General features: G+C 34.8%; 1 protein-coding gene across 1 annotated transcript in view; it reads right to left on the reverse strand.

Moving 5' to 3' along the window:
* The window catches only part of LOC143245573 (uncharacterized), a 55,934-nt gene that overhangs the window by 28,905 nt on the left and 932 nt on the right, over window positions 1-26,097 (reverse strand). Inside the window, exons 2-4 of the mRNA XM_076491932.1 lie at window positions 25,567-25,766; window positions 8,622-8,672; window positions 3,921-3,979 (exon numbers count right to left, since the gene is read on the reverse strand). Coding sequence (XP_076348047.1) covers window positions 3,921-3,979; window positions 8,622-8,672; window positions 25,567-25,766 — 310 coding nt within the window. The remainder of the gene's footprint in view (window positions 1-3,920; window positions 3,980-8,621; window positions 8,673-25,566; window positions 25,767-26,097) is intronic.

Raw genomic sequence — 26,097 nt, forward strand, 5'->3', positions numbered from 1 at the left:
TAATATGCTCATCGTGGACCTGGACCATCGATAAAATATTCAGTTCTAAACTAGTATTGACTCTACGTTTGTTAAAACCGTTCTATGTAAACCATGATTTGTAATAACAATTATTATAAATTGTACTGTTTTTAAATTTTTATATTAAAATATATTTGTGTTAAAAACGAAAATTGTGTACCAATTTTGTTGGCAAGTAATATAAATTTAATACATTTTAACAATCAATTAACAACTGATCTAAAATTCGAACTTCTGGTTATCTGAAATAGTAGTACGTAACGTACGAAATGTAATAAATCGGAGACTCGTCAGAAATAAATTATCATATGTTACAATAATAACACGTAGTAATATATTAGTTTTTTTTTTCTAAGCTCAGATGCTTCAGGTTAAATGAAAATGAAAAATAACACCCTGTAGCTTATCAGAGTAGACAATTAAGAAAAACTGAATTATTCAGTTACAGAACAAGAATGCTTAACTGTAAAACACGGAATTAAAACTTCCTGCTGTTATCTGCATGGTAGGAAGTTTAATATCATCATGTACTGTTGAGATGGATAATGATATTGAAAAATCTCTCTTCTAGATTAGAGAGATGATCATTATTGTTACAGGTCTATGACTTCGAAAGTATATAGGCCTGGCATGTCCAAGCGCGTAAGGCGTGCGACTCGTAATCCGAGGGTCGCGGGTTCGCATCCCGGTCGCGCCAAACATGCTCGCCCTCCCAGCCGTGGGGGCGTTATAATGTGACGGTCAATCCCACTATTCGTTGGTAAAAGAGTAGCCCAAGAGTTGGCTGCTTTCCCTCTAGTCTTACACTGCTAAATTAGGGACGGCTAGCGCAGGTAGCCCTCGAGTAGCTTTGTGCGAAATTCCAAACAATCGAAAGTGTATATATATATAGATAGACCAAGCAGAAAGCATTTTAATGTTATTGCTTTGAGCAGAATTAGAGTAGGAAATACAGAAACTAGGATAAAACGGACAATTAACAAAATAAAGGAAATAAAGCTAAAAACTGGAGATGATTTTAGAGGTAATTTAAGATTTGAACCATATGATTAACAAACAGAAGCAAAATGAAGTGGTAAATAACCTAAGGAACGGAGTATTATTTGGGGAAGATATTAAGAAGACGTTTAACTCAGATATGTTATGGAGACAGATTGATGATAACAGCATTATATATAATTGTACCATATAGCTTGAAGTCTAAGATCATGAAAAAATATCATGAAACGCTGTTCGCAGCACACTTAGCTTTCGCAAAAACGTACAGTAGAATAAGTAATAGATTTTTTGATGAAAATGAGAAAAGACATTAAAGACTACTGTGAGTTCAGATTAAGAAGTTAGCACACAGGATCACATACAAAGATTGCAATGGTTTTTAAACGAAATCCAAAACTCGAGCACTTTCGAATAGTTTACTATGCTTCTACACGTAATGAGTATAATGAACTACACCCTTGTGCAAATTAATTGAAACACAACGGAAAATTACGATTTTTTTAAATTTTTGCGTTTTATTTCTGAGAATCCAAAAATTACTCACAAATTGATACATGATATGACCGCCTTTATTTTTCAGCAGATCATTAATCCGCTTTGGCATCGAGTCAACGAGTTGACTGCAATTTTTACTAATTTTTGGATCGCGGTACCACACCTCAATTATGGCTTCAATTAGCTTATCTTTCGTAATACAGTCTTTTCCCCGAAGTCTTTCTTTACAAATCGCCCAAAGGTTTTCAATAGGATGTAAGTACGGAGAGTTCCCAGGCCAGTCCTGCACCTTTATTCGCGTTGTAGTCATAAAATTCTTCACAAGTTTCGATGTGTGGCACGGAGCCAGATCTTGCTGAAAAATGCCAGATCCATCTGGAAATCTCTTTTTCAATTCTGGAGCAACTATTCTCTGCAAAACATCGATGTACTGTGGTCCTCGCATCATACCTTCTACGATATGTATGCCTCCGATGTCACAGTAGCTGAAAAAGCCCCAAAATATCTTCTTCAAGGAATGTTTTACGAATTGATTGATGTGAGATTCTCGAAGTTTCTCACCTGGAGATCTGCGAACATGCAGACTTCTTTGACCTTGTACGAAGAAATGAATCTCGTCACTGAATAACACCTTTCTCCATTGTTCTTGCATCCAGTTCTTGTATTTCAAACCCCATTGATACCGTTTTTTCTTCATTGAGTTGGTAAGTTGTTTTTTGACTGGTCTTCTAACGCAATTTCGAAAGACGTAATATTCCTCAAAATTTCGTTATATATCCCAAAATAGATCGACCGTACTACAAAACACAGCTAATGACGCCGTCTGTGTGAAAAAATGACTATTAAAGGAAATCAGCGAGCCTGCACCGGCCGCCATGCTGAAAATATTGTAAAATAACCATTTGTTTCAATTAATTTGCACAAGGGTGTATATGGCACAGACATCAAAGCCACGTAAACCGGATGTTCTATATGAGTTTTAGATCTTGTTAATCATAACCTAACGTATTTTGTGTCAGGTTTAGTTTGTGTAAAAAAGGTGTGTAAAGTACATAAAAGAAATATAATTTATAATAGTTATAAGAAATGTTAATTAATTTTACAATGATAAATTAAAAATAAAATAACTGCAAAAGGTGGTGGAAAATAAAGAAAATAATAATGTGACGCAAAATATAGAAAATTATACAAGTATAGAGAAATCAAAACATGAATAATACTAATAATATCAATTAAGTTTAATTATGAATTTAGTTTTAAGATATTTCAGAGGATTTCGAAGGTCAACAATCTGGAATCGAGATTGATTACATTTGGAGTTACAATATTTAGTGTGTGTGTGTGTGTCTGTGTTTTCTTATAGAAAATCCACATCAGGCTATCTGCTGAGCCCACCGAGGGGAATCGAATTCCTGCTTTTAGAGTTGTAAATCCGTAGACTTACCGCTGTACCAGCGGGAGACGGTATTTAGTAAGTGCTATCCAGTAAGCTTCTTTAAATTCGCTGTGCGGCCTGGCATGGCCAAGCGCGTAAGGCGTGCGACTCGTAATCCGAGGGTCGCGGATTCGCGCCCGCGTCGCGCTAAACATGCTCGCCCTCCCAGCCGTGGGGGTGTATAATGTGACGGTTAATCCCACTATTCGTTGGTAAAAGAGTAGCCCAAGAGTTGGCGGTGGGTGGTGATGACTAGCTGCCTTCCCTCTAGTCTTACACTGCTAAATTAGGGACGGCTAGCACAGATAGCCCTCGTGTAGCTTTGTGCGAAATTCCAAAACAAACAAACAAACAAAAATTCGCTGTTTCTGTAATATATTAAATTTGTCTCTATACCCATCAGTTTAGTGCCTTCAAAACAGTGCCCAGGCATGTTAAAGTGTTTTGCGACCGGAAGATCTTTGTTTTAATTGTTGATTTGTGGTTATTAAAACGTTCCTGTATAGTTTTTTTGGTTCAACTTACATATAGAAATTACATTTTTGCAATTTGATCAAGTAAATAATATTTTTTCGTCAAGTAGATTATGGGTTTAGTGATTTTTCAACTGGTTCTGATTTTCTTTGTCGAAAAATTTGTCTGTTTCCTGCATTAACTTACAATTCTTAATCTGCATGCAAATTCTTGTTGGACGGAAATTAGTTCAAAGCTATCTATGTTTTTAGGAGTAGGAGAAAAATTAAGACATTTACTGAAAAGTTTGTTTTCAATGCAATGATTTTGGCATTTGTATGGTGACATGCATCTTATTTCCATTACTGATTGTATTGTATCTGTATTCTATAATTGTTTCCGTTGTAGCATGTGACAAATCCTTTTTCATTTCTTTCAGGTCTTGATGGAGGTGAATCAACCTATATTATCTAAACACAGAAACGAAAAAGATGAAATTTCCTGATATATCATTTACCAAGGGGACAGTTCGGAACTTCTTCACTCTTCTCCATCACACGTTGGAAAGCTATATTCCTGAATGTTGCCCAAGAAAAACCAAAAATTAAAGATGAAGATTTATTGCTGATCTTATAATTAAATTTTCTGAAAATCAATTATGGCAAGGGGGCCTGACCAATGGCATGAATTTTGCTACTGTAAATTCACGGCTGAAAGCAATTTGCAACAGCTGAGAAAGTAATTTTTATCAAATCATCAAAGAAAGCGTAAAGAACTTGAAACAATGCACTCCTTTGATCGCAGTATATGTTTTCTCAGGTTCACCGATAACCGAAGAAGGTCGAAATATTGTTCGCTCCTCTACATAGAGCTTTCTCTACCCATACCAGCCGTTTATACATATATAGTTTTCCAATTAATAGACGTTAATCACAATTATATCTTCCTAGGCCTATAGGACACTGACTGTAGTCTTCAAGAAAAAAAGCATCTGTATTATATTCTTGATGGCATTGTTCCTCACACACCTTGTCACCTTATTCGTGCTTTTTCTGACAATATTGATATTCTTGAAGACAGTTGATGGAAAAAAAAAACACCTTTTATTCCACACAAATGATGTTATAACAACGTTAACCTCCTCCTTCAAAGAGAGAATACAGTTGATACACATTGGTTGAAGCAAGTTACTAAAACAAGATATTCTGAAAAGATTAACTGCCTTGATGAAGCAGCCACAACAGGAACACGTCCTTAGACATAAATTGATGGTGAACAATACCAAGTGAATACTTCGTTTGAGAGTGGTGAAGAAATACTAAAAGCAAATATTTAAAACAAAGCATATGTCTCCGGTCAACTGCATAATTCTTTTCAATGTAGCCATCAGTGCTGACAATTCAGAAATCACAACACCAGGAATAATGCTTATTTCACAAGTACCTGTCGATAATGCTGACACTTTGAATACTGTAATAAACAGATTCAGAAAGATCACTGCTCACCTAGGCCAGAATTACACTATTATTGTAATAGACTGACAACTATATAACAAAGCAGAAGAGTTGACATGAGGAAATCAAGATAAGTGTAGGAACACAGTCCTATTGACGGGTGATTTGCATGTTCTTTTTAACTCTCTCAGTGTGATAAGCGAAGACTTTGAGAGCGCTAACCTAGATTATTTCTGAGAGAGGGCTGATTTATAAGCAAAATAATTGACACAGTCTTTGCTTGAAGGTAAAGCTTACAACTGAGCATGAGCACTGTGGCATATGAAGTACTGTTCAGAATAAATTGGGTTAAATTAGAATGACTTCACAGCCAATCGCTAGTGAATAATGTAGATAATGCGCTATGGGAGGAAGTTTAAAAAGTTAATTAACATTTCCAGAAGAAAAAACATGATGATATTCAACAACTTATTGCTGACCTGTGTGAAACACTTCAGAAAATAGGTATCACAAAAAAAAATGAAACTATCCTCAGATCAATATTTTGCGTACTGAACAAAATACGTGATAATGATAAAGATTCTTAATGGATTTCATTTGTGCCAACAAGGGAGGCAGTTGTAATCTTAATTAGTGATGACGAGAAAACCCACTTGTAGAGAAAAATATATAAGTAAGAACAGCTGGTTTGGGTTGAGATTTGTTTTATGTAGAGGAGCGAACAACGTTTCGATGATAACCGAAGAAGGTCGAAACGTTGTTCGCTCCTCTACATAAAAAATGTTATCAACCCAAACCAGTTGTAATCTTAATCTTGAAACATTTGAAGCCATGTTTCAAGAAGTCTGGTGTGAACAGCAGTAATAAATATATGCTAGCCTAACTTAATTCTTTTTTTTTCCCATATAAAAAAGCGAAAAAAATAACGCCATTAAAATAACTAGCTTTTGTTATTTTTCATCAAAGTAAACATGATAATTTAATTAACATGTTAAAATATTTTATACTTTATTTTAACACTGAGAAATGAAAAAAAAAACATTAGAAATGGACTTCAATTGTTTTTTATACTTACGATATTGAAAATTTAGGTTGTTAAAAAAACTCAATTTTTGTCATTTTTTCATATAAATGATCTTGAAACTGACCTTCAAGATCAAATGCTGAAATGGTATACCTTCCGATTCAAACAATGAACTAATATATAAGACTTTCAGGGGGCGGTACCAACTTGCAAAAAAGTGCTACCAAAACATTTCTAAGCATATTTAACTTGTTTAACTGGCCAACTACAGATTAAAACGATCCAGAGGACAAACAGATTGGAGACTCGATGTAACTTTGTGCTTAAAAGAAACAAAAAGATTTGGAATAATAAAATTAAATAACTAAGACAGATGACTCTAACATTAGTAAATTTCGGGTTTGGCTCTTTATAAAAAAGTTCTAGTCAGAAATTAAAATATGTAGCTTAGGTCTGTTATAGAAATTAAAATGCTGTGTTTTTAACTCTAACGTTCAGAAGACGTAGATAGTTATTATTTTCGCAAATTTCTTGTTCATTTAATTACTATATACTGTACCAATATATAGCTATTTGTAAACAATAGTCATAAAAATAATATTATGCAAAAGGTCAGCATTTTTCATGTACAATGACAGACTAATTTCTGATATAAAAATTGCCAATTTCGGAAATTCAAGGCAGATTGTGTAGCACTCGTAAATTGATGTATCATAATCAAGTGATGGGTTTATAGCCTAAACAGTTGTGTGTGAAATGTTGATTTCAGCACATTCGTTTTTCAATGCTGAACCAATTATTTGATGCATAATGTAAAAGTTACTTACAACAATTATATGCTAAATACTAAATGCAAAAATGAAGGCTATGAAGTAGTTTTATCAAGACATTTTGCCTCATTTCGGAAATATATGACAATTTGAAAAACGTGAAAATGTTTGATTAATAGTAAATCATGACTCCAATTACAACATTTTAATTTAGCTTTACGCTTAACATTATTTTTGTTGATTTACTTTAGTTTCCGTCTAACTACACTGTAATGTTAGGTGTCACTGTTAGCCTAAGTACAGATTAGCCTCAAATTGTTACAATTTATATCAAGCGTTAGCTATACAAACAAATTAAGTTTAATACTACTTAGTACTACACTAAGTGTAATAAGGCCAAAAATTTGTTTAAATTAATTTGGAAAGTTAAAAAAAAAAACTAACAGTGTGGGTTTAGTTCATATTTTTAGTTTAATTTTTCGAATTACCAAACGCGTTTAATACATTTGATTATGTTGTATGAATAGTATTAAAATAGGCCTAAATTTTAGGTTACGTGTGACAGTTTAATTGCGTTCAGTTATACTTTGCTTACCTTCTAATTAAACTGTATATATGCAGTCACAGAACATATAATAATCATAGGTGATGAGTGAAGGATTTGTTTAATTTATGTAGATTGAGTGCAAAGCACGTAACTATTTAAATTACGACTTTATTTTATATCAGCATGTTTGTTTTTTTTCACTTGGCGAGAAAGGTCCACTGCATAAATGGGTAGTTTCAGCTACTATACTGGGATAAATGTAGATTATGCAATGAAGTTGGTGGTTTTAGTACTTTTTAAAGACTTTGACGAAATGTCTTAATTTTTTACTGAAAGAGACTGCACTCCATCGCTAAAATCTGATACTGTATAATATGCAAACATAGTGGAAACTGTGGGAAAAAAATTCGCGTTGGGGAAAGAACCTGTTAAGATATAAATTATAAAACAGAACAAAATGAATAGTTTTTGTGGGCGCCACTTCAGCAGTTCAGAAAATGAAATGGTTGGGTTCAAGTATGCACTGTCGGATATTATCAAAATATAATATCCTGTAGTCAACTAATTTGTAAGTTAGGCATTCTTCATCAAAACGGCTTTCTCCTTCCTATAATTTTAAAACACTTTGCCGTTTTTAACAAGTTTGTACTTTTACTTACATTATTGTATTTATTTAGTTTAACCTTTCTTTATTTTTCTTAATTGATCTTATAGTTTTCTTATTAATTCATTGAATTGAACAAAACTGTAACGCGATATTATGAACTAAGTATTTATTGTTATAACAAATACAAGTGTTTACTATGACAGTTGCGCAGATACTCCTTGTGCAGCTTTGCGCGAAATTGAAAACAAACAAACTATAACAGTTTAAACGTGGATGAAGTTGGCGAGAGTGAAAGAAAGCAGACATATTTTTGATCTTAGCAAATTTATAACGGAAAATTGAACGGAAACTACAACCAACCACAACTAACAAGAGAAGTATTCAGGTGTAATCCTAAAATTAACATTACTTTGTTTGTTTTGGAATTTCGCACAAAGCTACTCGAGGGCTATCTGTGCTAGCCGTCCCTAATTTAGCAGTGTAAGACTAGAGGGAAGGCAGCTAGTCATCACCACCCACCGCCAACTCTTGGGCTACTCTTTTAGCAACGAATAGTGGGATTGACCGTCACATTATACACCCCCACGGCTGGGAGGGCGAGCATGTTTAGCGCGACGCGGGCGCGAACCCGCGACCCTCGGATTACGAGTCGCACGCCTTACGCGCTTGGCCATGCCAGGCCATTAACATTACTAACATTAAGCGTCTGTCTCGTGGCGGGGTCCTCGTTGAAGGACAGGAACCCGCTGACTTTAATAGATTACTGAAAGAATGGCCTTCAGACGCTTTTAAAACAGGAAACAATTATACACTTACCTGGAGCTAGGCCAACACACAAATCTTTTGTAATCAGGGGGTTGCACCACTCTATTGGCATAGAAGATATTAAGGATGAATTAACTGAACTAAACATAAAACACGTTTCAGTGGAACGAATGATTTCTAATATAACTAAAAACCCAACTAGTCTAATTAAAGTAGTTACGGAAAATACCCAAGAAATAACCCAGCTAATAAATAATGGTATCACATTGTGGTATCATAAATACACAGTAGAACAAACCAAAACACCATCAGTGGTTGTAACAGATTATTACCAATGCCAAAGGTTTGGACATGTAGCAGCAGCCTGCCAAGCAACTGCGCGCTGTGTAGGCTGTGGAGAAAATCACCACATATCTCAATGTATCAAACTAAACCCCAAACCTAAATGCTGTAATTGAGGGGAAGAACACACGGCAAATTATAAAATTACAAAGGATGCCAAAAATACAAGTCTATTAAGGCACACTTATACCAACTTAAAAATCAAAACATGAACAAGCCACAAACAAAATCCAAGAACAATCAAAATTAACTACTACTCAAACACCACAAAACACACAAACAAACTCATATGTTGCAGTAGTCAAGAAAACATCATTCATGCAGGAAAAATTATCAACAAGTAATGAAGATTTACCTAAAACAACTGAAGACACACACAAAACCACTCCTATGAATATTGAAAACACACTAACCAATGCCATTACTTGCACCTTTTCTGAAATATTGACAGAATACACTAATCCAGATATGAATTCATATTTCTACAATAAAATCACCAACCATATACTAAACAATAAAAAACAATTCGAACCAATTTTCCCAATAAACATAACTGAGAACAAGCACAAGAACCTATCACAAACTATGAAAACACGACACTAACCAAAGAAATATTACTACAAGAACCACTCGAAGCAATAAAAAACACAAAAAACAAATCTCCAGGTGAAAATGAAATACAAGCCATCCTTCTAAAAAAGGGCACTCCGAAATTGTTTGACCACCTAAAAACACTTTTTAATCTATCTCTATCCTTAGGATACATCCCAGTTTCTTGGAAGCTCGCTAATATATTAATGTTCCATAAGGAAGGAAAGCCAGCAAATAAACCTAATAGTTACCATCCAATCAGCCTGACCAGCTGTATAGGCAAAATTCTCGAAAGAATAACCAGTAATAGACTCTCCACATTCTCGTAGATAACATCAGAATTACCAAAAGAACAAAACGGATTTAGGAAATTTAGACAAACAACAGATCATTTATTTAGATTAACCGAAACTATAATAAACAGTTTCAATAAAAAAAGAATGCACTATCGCTTGCTTCCTTGATATCGAGAAAGCATTCGACACTGTATGGCATGATGGTCTAAGGTTCCGAATGATTGAAATGGGACTACCGCGTGGAGTTATTCGCTGGCTATCCAACTTTTTGGAAAATAGAAAGTGTAGAATGAATGTTGAGGGTACCTTTTCTGAGTACTTTACTCCAGAAGCTGGTGTCCCTCAAGGAGGGGTAGTTAGCCCTATACTCTTCATCATGTAAGTAAATAATTTACCATTGAAGGATCCAAATCATGGATTCTCTTCACAGTTCGCAGATGATGTGGCAGTCTGGAAAAGTGCTGTAACTAATATACAACCGCAACTAAATAGAATAAGCGAATACTGTCAAAAATATAGAATAAAAATAAACACAGCAAGCACACAACTCGTAGTCTTTACGAAATTGACAAAACATAAAAAACAACAGCCAGAATTATATATGAATGGCACACTACTTCAGACTGCCTCATGGGCAAAATTTTTAGGTCTAACCTATGTTTCAAAATTAACTTGGATTAATCATGTCAACGAAATTAAAAATAAAGTCTGGCAAAGAACTAACTATGCTAGGTGTTTAACTGACAAAAATAGTGGAGCATCTAAAGACAACATACTAAAATCTACAAAGCATATATTAAACTAGTAATAGATTATGCAGCTCCAGCATGGATAACTGTAAGCGATAAAATAATTAAAACCAAACTACAAACAATCCAAAACACACTCTTCACAACAGCATACATAGTTCCAAGAACTACATCATCTCAATTCATACACAAATATTCGAACGTACCAACCATACTAGATAGACTCCTACATAGTACAATAACGTACTTTGATAAGAATTGGATGAAAAATAAATTACTATGTGAATTAGATAGGTACCTCATACATGATGAAGTTAGTCCTAAACATCTCTCCCCAGTCAATTTGTATTTTAAACATAAAAATAAAAATAAATAAGTAAAAATAATATAAATTAATTTAAAAAAATAAATAAATAAAAAAATAAAATAAAGTGCCACTAATAAACTTGACATACTGCTGTTAGGGCAAAATAACAACTATATATGTACCAAAATACACGGATATTGCCCTGTAAAGGATCAAAAATAATATTCAGTCCAAATTCAACTATTGTAAGACCAATATAAATATGGGGAGGAAGAAAAGGTCACGGAGAACCTGACCCTCCAGGGTATAAACATATACCCAAACACCGAGAGAGAGAGTTTAAACGTCATACTAATCCTTGATGACGAGAAAACCCACTTGTAGGGAAAAATATATGTAAAAACGGCTGGTATAGATTGAGAAAATTCTATGTAGAGGAGCGCCAACATTATTTATAAAATACAATGTGATAACTGCCACGACTTCTATATTGGAGAAACAAGTAGAAAAATGGAAACCAGATTCAAAGAACACAAAAATTCACCTTCACACGTTTTCGAACATTGCAAATCAAATAAACACAACATAACCATAAAAAACACCCAAATACTATATAAAGAAACAGACATAAACAAACGCAAAATTAAAGAAGCCTTACTTATACAACAACTCAAGCCCAATACAAAGGAACATCTTTATACCTATATTAATAAATATAATCAAACATCTAATTATGCCCTCTACATTCCTACACACAGTTACACAACCCCCTTCAAACATGTGATCAGCTATCGTTCGGTCACCTCTTTCTTTCTTTGTGAACCTGACGATGACCGAAGAAGGTCGAAACGTTATTCGCTCCTCTACATAGAATTTTCTCAATCCATACCAGCCGTTTTAACATATTTTTAAAAGGCATACTGCTTTTGTTTATAATTAACAGAAACGTGTTTTTAATTTAATGTGTTATTTTATTTTGGTTTTAGTTTAGTTTCAAATCACATTACGTTTCGATAGGTTTGTCACCTGAAGATGCTAAAATAGTTTATCTGCTGTATAATATCTAATAATAAATTAGGCGCAATGCTACAGCCAACGAAGTTACATAGTAAACACAAATTGGCCCATATTTGTGAACACTTAATCACAAGCAGTACAGTTATTTTTCCTTACTAAAACATAATATTTTAATATTTTGCCACTAAATATATCCCATTAAGTGACTTCTATTATTCCAAACCCTACCAGTCTTTAATTTTCGTTCATATGCAGGTTAAGACTAGCACGATTGAAAAAGCAACTGTGGAGGCTAATTCACTTGTGGCAACAGTTGTGATTGTAACTGCATTTATTTTGTCCCGTAGCTTGCTGAATTCGTATTTGTGTGTACTATTTGATATAATTGGCATATATTAGCTCCTTAATTAAACAATATTGTCAATTGGTCCGTGTGGGATGTATATGAAGTAAAATCAACACACATTGATCAATATTTGAATGTTTCTATTTTCTAGACAATGGTAGTGAGAATTTCTTTGTGTAGGATTTCTATGAATTCATTAAAAACACTTGAGGATAAGCAATGAACTTAACTTTTTCTCTTATATACATCTTTTTGAGTGTGTTCAACATTAAATGTATGATACTCAGGTAATACCTTCAGTATTTCTAAGTAATTGCTATTATGCACTGAACCAACTACTTCCTCTGAATGCTAGCTCTCTGGATAATAGAACTTTATGAATGAGAGAGTATGCTATAGAATCTAGTACCTATATATTTTCTTCAACTTCATATGCTCTGTTAAAGTCTTATTGATTTGTCTGTTTTTGGTTTTAGGATTAATAAATTTGGTGACGCAACTTTGATGCGATGAGCTTGTTACGTGCCTACTAAAGTTCTTTTCAGCATGTTTCCAGAGTAGCCTATTGTTGCAAGTGAAGTTTCCATTGTTGTTGAAAATAATTTGCATATATTGGCGAAGACATTCCCCTCCAATGGTTAGTAACAAAGTCAGTTTCTTTTAACCTTTATTCAGTTCATTGTGATAAAACGTATTTGAGCATTGGAATTCACTCTTGTGGCCTGAAATCATTTTGCAGATGCACTGAAATCTGCATCTCATTTTGTCACAAAGTTGTGTCCATGCTACAGTGTCTAAAACAAGGGATGGTTAGAATCTTTGTCGCAATTTCAATAAATGATTTCTTCCTGTTGGCAGTGGCACGATTCAATTTGATTAAATTGACGGTCATCAGCATCGACACTTGTAGTCTCTACATGATTGTTTTCTTATTCTCGATTGGCAATTATGTTTTCAGCACTTTCATATTGAGGGAAACAGCTTAATTTTGATATAGTGAAAATGACAATCACCAGCGTTCAGAATTAGCGTTTACATTGTTTTTCTACTGTTCTGGCTGGTGAGGATTTCGGCATCAGAGGAAAAAAAAACATAAATCTGTTAGCTTCCTAGTTCTTCCGACAACTTCATTTAATTTTTTCTTCTTTGTTCTTTGACTTTAACTTTTCCCATTCACTCTTTGTGTTTGTATATCTATATAATAAATAAACTGAACGCTTAATAAATAGTATCTGTGTATAAGCATACTCGTGTGGGTGTGAGAGAGAGAGAATGAACAAGAAGTTAGAATGAGCTACGTATAGTTTTGTTACAAATGATCGCATATAATTTTCTGTACGTAATTCAAAAATTTCAACTTGATGACTTCTATCTTGCACCCTTCAGTTAATTATGTTTGTCAAGTTCTTAACGAATTTTTTGCAAATTACAACTGATACCTCGGTAAGTGTAGGTCCACAAGCAGTTATGGATTTATTAGAAATAACAATGTGCAAGTTATGCTAAAAAATACAAACGATTGATACAATATATTCTAAAATCTTAAAATACTGTTACTTATCTGGTTATTGAAGACTGAACTATTTTCTTGATCAAGTATGAAGCATTTGAGATTGAAAATATCGATATTTTCAATCTAGCCCATCAACTTGATCTATTTATATTATAAGGCTACTGTTTTATCAGACGATAAGAAAAGACATTTTTGGCACAAGCCACGAGGAAGTAGCTTAGGTAATAACTTTATGAAATTCTGGAGTGAAAAGATCTGGATTGACCGACGCCTGTCATTCGATTAGCGTAACAGGGTTTAGCCTTACTTACATCTAACATATTTGCTTGACAAACTGTATGCAAATAATATAGTTAAAAACGAGACAAATCTCTATATACGGATTGGCTATCCTAAAAATGGTAATATACAAGACTGAAGCGACCGGAAGGAACTTAACGGTCATTTTCAAGCCCTATAAACCTTTTTGAATAAAGATCAATGGTGAAAATCTAAATTGTATAACGGATTTATCGTTGTACATTTATTGTATTGCATACGGTTGTTTCGTTGTAGTTTTTGCACTTGACGTATGTTCTTGATTGTGCATTGCGCAAGTCCCGCTCATTTTGGAAATTTGTAGGGAATTCTTGAAAATGTAAAAGTCAACAATGCTTGTCTGACGAAAGAGCGCGAGAATATATTGGTGAAAGTTCGAGAAACTTGCATAATTTGTAGAAAAGTAACGTGCCAAAAGAGGAGAATAATATTGGACAGCTATAGTCGCTGTGCTAGAGGCTTAGGAAGGTAATATTGTGATCAGAGTCTATTAATCGCAAAACTATAGAATTTTACCAGTAACATTTATAGATTTCGAACATTACAAACTATTTACTCACGGAATTTCTTCGGACGTTAGAATTTCTACAAAAACATTAAATATCTTCCCCGGTAAATGGTGTGAGGCCAATCCGGAAACAACAGCTAGCTAAGCGAGATGTGTAACATCAACTCAGAATTAATTTGTTTTTCGTGAGCTTGGATCGTCGATAAAATATTCAATTTAACACTGGATATAAGTCTCGGTATTGTCTGTATATTTATAAAAATGCTGTATATAAACCATCATTTGTAATAACTATTATTATAAATTGTACTGTTTTTAAATTTTTATACTGAAATATATTTGAGTTAAAAAAGGAAATTGTGTATATCAATCTTGTTGGCAAATATCATAAATTTAAAACATTAACATTTAATTAACTTATAAATTCAAATTTTCGGGTATTTGAGATAAGAATATGTAAGGTGCGTATATGTAAATATTTGAATTACTTATTGAGATAATTATTTATTTCACTTTTTTATTTACTCTTCTATGTTTTAAGAAAAATAAGTTCAATAACATTTCTAAGTAGTAACAATCTATATACATATATAATGTATACTAATTAAAATGTAACTACATATTACAAAATACTAGTCTACTAAAACACAAGTGTCACTTTGTAAAGACTAAAGGTCAGTTTGATATTATTGGATACCGTAATATGTGTGCACTTGCGCCGCGTCATTGCGTATTGTCAAGCCATGCACGGTTGAAAGGTCAATATAATAAAAGCAGTAAATCTATAAATTGTATAATGGTATGAGATTTTTGGCTATTTAGTCTAAGGGTTTATGTTTTCGTGTTATACGTTGTTGTCATTCTAGAATGAAAGAAGCATAACATCTTAATTTCCTAATTTTTATAATGTTTTCGAGATCGATTACATTTACTAAACCTGTGCAGAGATTCGTTAGTGAAAATAACAGAAAAAAGGTTGTGTTGTTTGAAATTAAGTTTGTTTGTTTGTTTTGGAATTTCGCACAAAGCTACTCGAGGGCTATCTGTGCTAGCCGTCCCTAATTTAGCAGTGTAAGACTAGAGGGAAGGCAGCTAGTCATCAGCACCCACCGCCAATTCTTGGGGTACTCTTTTACCAACCAATAGTGAGATTGACCGTCACATTATAATGCTCCCACGGCTGAAAGGGCGAGCATGTTTGGCGCGACCGGGATGCGAACCCGCGACCTTCAGATTACGAGTCGTACTCCTTAACACGCTTGGCCATGCCGGGCCTGTTTGAAGTCAAACACAAAGATACACAATGGACTGACTATCTGTGCTCTGCCAACCACGAGTATCAAAACCCAGTTTCTAGTATTTGTAATTCCACAGACATACCATTGTACCTTTAGGGGGTAACAGATAAAATATGTTTTCTTTCTTAAGAAACATTTGATAAATATCTGGACGCTGCAAAGACTTTGCATGTGAAATTTGAAAATTTTCTGTTGTAAAAGTATTTTTAATCGTAAAGTAAATACAGTGGTACCATGGTTCTCGAACGACTCCCTTCTCGAACAATTCGGTTTTCGAACATATTGTTTGAGAGAAAAAAAATGTCTCGGTTGTCGAACATAAACTCGGTTCCCGAACCAAGCTGTCGTGGCCCGAACCCCCGAAATAACCCGAGTGATGACCCGAAGGGATAATGAAAGCAGCAAACCAAAAAGAAAAGTTGTTAGAGCCACAATAGAGGTGAAAAAAGATCTCATAGTGAAGTATGAGAGTGGTGTTCGCATGTCTGACCATGTTACACAGTTTGGTATGGCAAAGTCTACAGTCTGCACCATACTGAAAAATAAAAAGGTCATCAAAGGAGCTGATGTTGCAAAAGGAGTGACAGTGCTTACGAAACAAAGATCACAAACAATGGAAGAAGTAGAAAAACTATTGTTGATTTGGGTAAACGAAAATCAGCTGGTGATAGCATTTCTGAGACCATCATTTGTGAGAAAGCAAAGCAGTTGCATGCTGACCTCCTGAAAAACACTCCTGGAATGAGTGCTGATACAAGTGATGCCTTTAAGGCTAATAGGGGTGGTTTGAAAAATTTAGGAAGAGAAGTGGCATACATAGTGTGGTGAGACATGGGGGGGTGCCAGTTCTAACAAAGACGCTGCTGATAAATTTGTTAGGGAATTTAAGGACTATGTAGAAGCTGAGGGTTTTATTCCTCAACAAGTGTTCAACTGTGATGAGACAGGCCTCTTTTGGAAGAAAATGCCAAAGGGGGCCTACATCACCAAGGAAGAGAAGTCACTGCTAGGACACAAGCCAGTGAAGGACAGGCTAACTCTATTGTTATGTAGTAATGCAATAGGGGACTTAAAACTTAAGCCTTTGCTTGTGTACCATTCTGAGAACCCGAGGGTTTTTAAGAAAAATAATGTCCTGAAAAGTAAACTAAATGTCATGTGGAGGGCTAATAGTAAAGCATGGGTAACCAGGCAATATTTTATGGAGTGGGTCCATGAAGTGTTTGCTCCAAGTGTAAAGAATTACCTCACGGAAAAACAGTTGCCACTCAAGGCCCTTCTTGTGATGGACAATGCACCTGCTCACCCACCAGACTTGGAGGACGGGTTGGTGGAGGAGTACAGTTTCATTACGGTGAAGCTCTTGCCTTTTAACACGACTCTTCTCATTCAGCCCATGGACCAGCAGGTGATATTGAACTTTAAGAAACTCTATACCAAAGCACTGTTTCAAAGGTGCTTTGAAATGATTTCTGACACAGAGTTAACCCTCAGAGAGTTCTGGAAAAATCACTTTAATATCCGCCATTGCTTGAGGATCATAGACAAAGCCTGGAGGGAAGTGTCTTTGAGAACCATGAACTCAGCCTGGAAGAAATTGTGGTCAGACTCAGTAGCAGGTAGAGACTTTGAAGGCTTTGAGGCTGAACCTGTTGTCGAGGATATTGTCTCACTAGGCAAGTGTATGGGCTTGAATGTGAGTGGTGATGATGTGGAGGAGTTGGTGGAAGACCACAACACTGAGCTCACCACGGAAGAACTCCAAGACCTTCAGAAGGAGCAGCAACAGAAAGCAACTGAGAAAGTGTCTTCAGATGAGGAGGAGGGAAAGGAGGATGTTCCTAGTTCACTAATCAAGGAAATGTGTGGAAAATGGGGAGAGTTACAAAGTTTAGTGGAAAAATTTCACCTGGCAAAGCTGTAGCAAACCGCAGCATAAACCTTTCAAATGACAATGCCATGTCTTACTTCAGCAACATTTCAAAATGCAGGCAGAAACAAACCTCACTAGACAAGTTTTTAGTGAGAAATAGGTCCAGTGAATCTCAAGCAGGTTATAGCGGTGCAAAGAGACAGAAAAGAGTAAGAACCCCAGAAGGAGAGTTACCTGACGTTTTTATGGAAGGTGACTCCACTTCCAAACAATAATAACCCTTCTACTTTCCACATTCCTCACAACCTTTTACTTACACCATAATTTTTGTGGTTGACTTTATGCATGTATGTATTATTATACAGGTATAAATAGGCAATATTTTTACTTAAAATGCTTCATAATGCGTAATTTTTGGAGGTCTGTAACGGATTAATTTAATTTACAGTATTTATTATGGGAAAAATTGTTTCGGTTTTTGAACAGCCTTCTGGAACGGATTAAGTTCGAGAACCGAGGTATCACTGTATTACTTTGCATGTTGTAGAGGCAAAATGTGAAAAGAAAAAAAAATGGCACGGGAAAAACATCGCTTAACAAACCTTTTGACTTAATAAAAAAATTGATATTTTGCGCATTAAAGCATTGTAAACGTTATAGGATGAAAAATATAACAAGCATAAAATTGTTACGAGGTCAGTCCCAGGGATTGGGTTACTTTTGCTATGTTAGTTATTTAAATTATTATTTGTTCTTTGAAAAAAACAAAAAGAAAAACATTCATAGATGCTAAAATAGACACTTTTTTCTTTCAGTTTTAAAATTATCATTAACCTGGGTTCAATCGAACCCCAGGGGTTCAGTACGTCAGTCTCAGGGGTTCAACGGAGGTCAAGACACATACACTGTGTGTCCGTTCCGTTCACCCCACTCGTATGATTCGTGACGTCATGCTCCACTTGGTCATCACGTCACATCACTTGGACTTAATATCTGTGCTGCAGAGAACTTTGTGCGCTTAGCAGTCGACTTGTGACTGTAGTAATCGTGCGTCATTTGTGATTTTTTCCTAATCTTTCAATCCATTCATACTAACTATGTTGAGCAAAAACAGAAAATGGTCGGACGAATACGTACAATATGGATTCACGTGTATAACGGAACATGATGGAAGTCAGGGTCCTCAATGCATGATTTGCAATGCCAAGTTGAGCAATTCTAGTCTTGCACCGGCAAAACTAAAAGAACATTCCCTAAAGCTGCATGGAGATGGGAAATACAAGAACACAACGTTTGCTGAATTCAAGGTAAAGAGAGCCAAGTTCGATGAAAAGGCTGCTTTGCCTGTTCTCGGCTTTGTTCCCATCGACAAACCGATCCTCACAGCATCGTACGAAGTTACGTACTTCATCGCAAAGCAGGGCAAAGCACACACCATTGGTGAAGCATTCATAAAACCAGCTGCGTTGAAGATGGTGAAAATAAGTTATCCCAAATTCCTCTTTCAAATGACACCATCAGCAGCAGAATAGATGACATGAGCGATGACATCTTGGCTCAAGTAGTTGCAGATCTGATTTCAAGCCCAGCAAAATTCAGCTTTCAACTCGACGAAACCACCGACGTTTCCAATCTAAGCCAGCTTGTTGTATTCATGCGCTATGTGAATAACGACGAGATAAAAGATAATTTTTATTCTGTAAGCCTCTTACAACAACAACTAAGGCAGCCGACGTGAAGAAACTTCTGGATGATTTTTCAGAGACAATGATCTTTCGTGGGATATGGTTTCTGTAGTTTGTTCAAACGGAGCTCCAGTCATGTTAGGACGAAACTCTGGTTTTGGTGCGCTGGTAAAAGCCGATGCACCACACATCATTGTAACGCACTGTGTTCTGCACAGGCATGCATTGGCAACAAAAATCTTGCCTTAAAACTGGCAGAAGTATTAAAAATTGTAGTGGAATGTGTGAACTTTGTGTGAAATAGTGCCTTGAAACACCGCATCTTCAAAGAGCTGCGTAATGAAATGGGCTTTGAATTCAAGGTACTTCTGTACCATTCTAATGTTCGGTGGTTATCCCAGGGAAAGGTGCTGAATCGTGTTTTTGCCATGGGTGTGGAATTAGTCCTGTTTTTGCGAGAGCACCAACATTGTCATGCAGATTGCTTCGAAAAATCTGTGTTCATTATCATTTTGACGTACATGGCCAATATCTTCAATTCTCTCATTCATCTTAATATGCGTAATAATGATATGTTTCATTTTATAACTCTATAATTAAACTTTTACAACGGGAAAGTTCTTCACAAAAGCTGCCACTTAAGATTGTTCCATAAATCACGATGTGTGAAGCAATTGAAACGGGGCCAGCAGAGTTTCAGACAGAGTTTGCACAGTTTCAGATTTGCTCTTCATCAACTCAGCTCTTAATAAACGGTAAACATGCCTATACTGTGTTTGATTCATCAAGAAAACTAAAGAGAAAGCTGGACATCTTCATTAAACAAATCCATGAATGGGAATAGAAGCTTAAGACTCAATGATGAAAAGGACAAAGACTAAAAGGAAAGGTTGAACATTTTTATGTGTTTTTAATTTACTGAAAGAAAATTTCATTTCTACAAACTGTGCTGAGGTTTTGGAGTCCAATTTTGAGGGAATTTTAAAAGAAATTATAATGCTAGGTTTGGTAAAAAGGTTGTAACGAATTTAATGATGGTTATCTAGAAAAACATAAACAATATAATTTAACTTTCAAACGTTTTCCTTCTAAAACATATGATTTTGTCAGGAATTTCTTTTGACCTTTCACCATGCCATAGGTGAATAAGTTCATGGTACCTAAAATAAATTGGGAATCTGGTTTCAACAACTCTAAACAAGAGTTGAACAAGACCAGTAGAAAGGAAATAAAACTATTTATACACTAATGCTGGATGAAATGACCATAAGGAGACATACTGAGTTTGTTAATAACAGATATTGGGGTTTTGTAAATGTTGGCAATGGATAGTGTGATAATGCTACTCCTGTTGCCAAAAATGCTTTTGAAATCACGACTGTTTCAATTAATGATTGTTGGAAAATACATGTGGGATGTGTTTTGGGGGATGAACTTCCTGGTGTAGAGAGAACCAACATTTAATGGAGTCTCCTCATTGATCACACTGTTAGTTTTATAGTAGTGTAACTTACATGATGGTCTCTTCGTCCATTTTACAAAGATGAAAGTGCTAGGTGTAAATTTAATTTAATGTTTGAAGCCTCGCTTTCCTCATCAATTAGGTACATGCAACTTGGTTCGCGTAATATTTTAACAATGCCATATGCTTAAGATAGTTAGAAACGTATTTTCTGATATGCACAGTCAGGTTGCACGATAATCAAACATGGAGGAGCTACATACGTTACAAGAAGTTGATGGACTTGAGCTTGGCAATAAGTTGAAATATAATCATTTACATTTAAAAAAGAATAAAATGAAGTTAAATATTGCTGAATAGGTCATAAGTTCAAGTGTTGCTAATATGTTACAGTACTGGAAATGCATCTTCCACGTATCAAGTGTTCAGAGGAGGCTGTCAAGTTTCTTAAAACTTTTGATGGCATATTTGATGTTTTCAACTCCAGAGAATTCAATGGATGTAGTAAATGTTACCAAGTGGATGGGAGTACTTAATAAAACTAAGGAATACATCATATCAGGTAAAATAGTTGTTGCAAGTGGGAGGAAATTTGTTTTCCTTATTTGCACTATAAGTATTGAGCATGTGTTCCATGATCTTGTGGAAGGTTAAAGTTCCGTATCTACGGTATTTATTGACATACAAAATGTGTCAAAGTCACATTGAGTTGTTATTTTCAACTATATGTACTGAATGTAGTTTAAGTAGTTCACTGCTAAGTAGTTCATGGCTGCATATCAAAGACCTCATACTTTTGAGTCACACATACGCACACACACAGGCAACTGCAACCCAGCCAACACAAACGTTTTTACTGTGCTACCTGGTCCTGATATTATAGCTACATGTTCAGATATTTATGTTATGAGAAAATATCACCTACTATTTCAAAAGTCAGCCATAAATGAACATGATTATGCTGAGTTACCAAACATAATTAGTTTGCTTTCTTACTAGGAAGCAGCAGTATTCTATCTTGCAGGGTATGCAGTTTCAATGATTAGGAAAAGACTAGATTACTTGTATTGTGTGGACTAATTGTCTGAAAAAAGGAAAAGCTCGTGTTTTCCTGCTTATAAAAGACGGGAGACTTGGAAAAAGCATCAAAATATATGAGGAGACTGAAAAATGTTTCCAGCATTTCTTAAAGTCTACATGTTATTACCTGCCATGATCATATTATATTTTGTCTCTTATTTCATCTATTGTTTTCTGCAATCCCTCACATGTGAATCTGTTTCCAACACTTAATTATCACAAATTTCATACATATGATCAATGGTTATTCACATCTAGTAAAAGTGTTTTTTTTTCTGAATCGTTTGCTAAGATAAGGCTACACCATCTAGGTAAACATTTCAATGGGAAATTAAGTGGACAAAAAATACAGAGAGTGTTGTCAAAGGTGATTCGTTTTCAGTACCAGTAGATTTTATTTTATATATCTGCTTTAAATAATTGTCTCAAATTATCATTATTCAGTATTTCAATTCGTTAAAAGTTTGTATAACATTTTCGTCTTGTTTTATATATTTGTATGACAAAAGGTGTTTTTAAATTTTCATTTATAGGTATAGATATTTTAAAGATTATTATAAAAAAGCACTGTTTCATTATCAAATAATATACCACTTTCATTAAGCTGAAATAATAAACCTTTCACACAAATTTCTGTGAACCCATAATTCAACGCAAATGTGTACCCTGTTACAGCCCCAAAACAAGTATTCAAATATAATTATTTCTTTCTTTAACAAAATGAACATTTATCTTATTTAAAGCCCATTTAATTATATTACAAAGCAGGACGATTTCGTATTTCATCATTTAAATCTAGATATATCACAGACCTTAACTTTATTCACTAAACTTATGAAATCTGGTGTGTATAAACTGAAAGGTCAACGAATTCTTACGTACTGCTAACAGATTTTTAACAAGACAGGATTAAAATTGTTTCCACACAAAATAAAACTACAATCTTCGTACATATAACGAATGCTAAAATTCTACAACAATAAAAATAACAATTTAAAAACAAAACACAAAGGGTGATCCACTACGGGCTGTTTTTTTTTTATGATTGTTGTTGTTGTTTTTAGAATTTCGCATAAAGCTACTCGAGGGCTATCTGTCCCTAATTTAGCAGTGTAAGACTAGAGGGAAGGCAGCTAGTCATCACCACCCACCGCCAACTCTTGGACTACTCTTTTACCAACGAATAGTGGGATTGACCGTCACTTATAACACCCCCACGGCTGGCGAGCATGTTTGGCACGACTCGGGCGCGAACCCGCGACCCTTAGATTACGAAGCGCACGCCTTAACGCGCTAGGCCATGCCATGCCATATTTTTATGAAACCAACACTTTTTCTTCAACCAATGATATGTAGCAGTCAATCCATATATAGGGATCAACGGTTTTAAGTCGCGTTTACTTATTGCTTTTCGGTAAAAATAAAATAGAAAATGAAGAGTTATTTAGATAGTCAAGCTCAGTGGACATGAATAATTTTATTCTTATGTACTTTCAATTTTTATATTGCAATTTTCGGAAAGACATACATTTCCATACTCATAATTTTTAAAAATCTCAGTTCCAAATCCATCAATCATATGAGTGATTTAATATTCATTGCTATAAATACCTCATAATGATACCTACCAATATACGCATCATTTCTTTTAGTCAATTAAGATGAAATTATGCCAAAAAGTACATAATAGAAGCTTGTCAAGGACAGAAAGGACAAATGAAAAACAAGTTGTGAGTGCCTACATAACTACCAACCCCTGTAATGATGTGTTCATAGATGAACGAAACATTGATCATTCTACATAAAATAAATAAATGAATTATATAAATGACTTGTTAACTGTCATAACCTTTTCACTGTGCATTGCACAAGTACACCTGCTGGTATTTTCAATTTTTGAAAACCAAATGCAAAAATAAACTCATAAATAGCGTATATATCTGTGTCACTCGTTTTTTTGTCATCAGGTTTTGTTTTTATTGGATTATTTTTATCAAAGTTTAAAGATGATAAAAGTAATAATTTAGTATACTATTTGTGATGGGAATAAGAGTACCTACAAGAAGAAAAAATATGAAAAAGATTTAATATAATTATGGATATTAATATTTTTGCTGCCTGGAGGCACAACTGTGTGTTATATAGAATAATATACTTTTGGAAATCGATGAGATTGTTTGAATAACTGCAGTATATCAGGCATGTAAAAATAAAGTGTTTGTTTATGATCTTACAAATTACAAACCGTTTTAAAACAATCTGCACAGATTCTATTGAGTGGAGCTTTGTTCTTAGGTCATGAGAGAATTGTTGGTCAAAAATGCAATAGAGATGGAACAGGAGATTGGCGTCAAATCATCGATTTATCTCGACTCAATTTGCGGATCCTCCTGCTTTACAGTGGATTTTTTTCTCAATTTATGATGACACACTGATGCTTCGTTTCATATTCCCATAGCAGAATTTTCCCAGAGGTTTCTCAGGTTTGTACACAAGAGTCAGGTGCTACAGTTATAAGGTCTACCTTTTGGTCTTGCATCAGCACCATATCACTTCTGCAGAGTTGTTTGAGCTTTTTATAATTACCTGCATTTTTTGGCCTTGTGCCTGCAAATAGCTCCTTCTGGTTTCATCCCATTAACTATCAGAACTATTGGATTTACCTTTCACAAGCCACAAAAGTGGGCTTCCTTATCAGATTGGAGAAATCTATTTTGTCTAATTGAATGTGCTTTTCAATATTCACTAAAATTGTGCTTAACCAACTCCTATTAGGTTTCAAACCATGGAAAGAGCTGTCAGGCTTTTAATTCTGTTTTTTTTTTCTCACTGCATGGATGGTTTTCTCTTTTTCATTCTTTTGGAATAAGCACATATGTGGTCCTTTTGGTGATCATTACATGACCAGTAGATTACACATTCCGATCCTTTAGATCATCCTGTCTCATTATTCAGTAGCAACATTGTCAATTGCAACTAGTGGTTGGATTGGAGTAAAACTACTCTGTGGGTATCCTTTCCACCCCCTCATTCCGAGATCCCTCTCTTCACAGACGAATCTCTTCAAGAATGAAGAGGTTATTTTCAAGTTCAGGAGTGCCAAAGTAATTGGACACCAATGTTCTCAAAATTTTTGCACTATATTGGGCAACAGTTCAAGGTTATTTATTTTGAGAGAAAAATTGTCATGATGTATTCCAATAATTCTATGGTAGTATCTCAGATCTCGTGAAAGAGACACACATTCTTCAACCCTTTGCTTTCGTACTTTGCATCTTATATACTAGGCTAATTTCCACCATATCAGTCCTTTCGTTTGCTCCATGAATGATGAATTTAATTGTAGATCACTCTTCTTGATCTAACTGGGTTCTTCTGATGGAATGGATGCTACATCACAAGAGATTTTAGTGGGTTTGCTCTCAGTTTGGGTATCCAAGAATCAATCCATTGAGACTCATTGAAATTCTCAACTGCAGTTGTTTTGGTCTGATATTCCAATCTATAGAGTGGGCAATAGTTGTGCTAAGTCAGCACTGCACAGGTTTACATCTATGTGCCCTTTCTTCAATTTAGTTATTTCTCTGTATTCTGACAGTAGTTCATTTTACACCCTGCTGAGTTCTCTTGGTTGCACCTTATTGACAAGCTCAGTCATAATAGGCATAATTTCTACTACTTCAATATCTGCAAGAATGTCCAACTTTACTTCTTCCGCATTGATGGTTTCTGTTAAGACAACCTTCAGACATTCTCCACCCAGATGTTTGGAAACCAAATCTTCATGCTTGGAAATTATGTGGTTCTTTGCCTGGCATAAGGGTTTAAGTTTTAAAGTCTCTCTGTATTTGACCAAATCTATATATATATATATAGGCCAACCACGACCGTTTATCAACGGAAATAGAATATTTATCATCAGTTGTGTATTAAATGGAATTTAAATCCTCTTTATGCAAAAGTATCTACCATATCCCGTTTATAACTTTGGTATTTGAGAAAGGTTTTGCTTCATTTATAGTGACTTTATATAAGGAATCCTTATCCACTATTTTTAGGTATTCTAAATATTTCAAGATTTTTGAATTCTCAGTTCTATCAAACCTACTAAAATGTCATATTATTTAGGTCAAACACCTATT

The sequence above is a fragment of the Tachypleus tridentatus genome, chromosome 2, assembly GCF_004210375.1.
Source record: "Tachypleus tridentatus isolate NWPU-2018 chromosome 2, ASM421037v1, whole genome shotgun sequence".
NCBI classification, from domain to species: domain Eukaryota; kingdom Metazoa; phylum Arthropoda; class Merostomata; order Xiphosura; family Limulidae; genus Tachypleus; species Tachypleus tridentatus.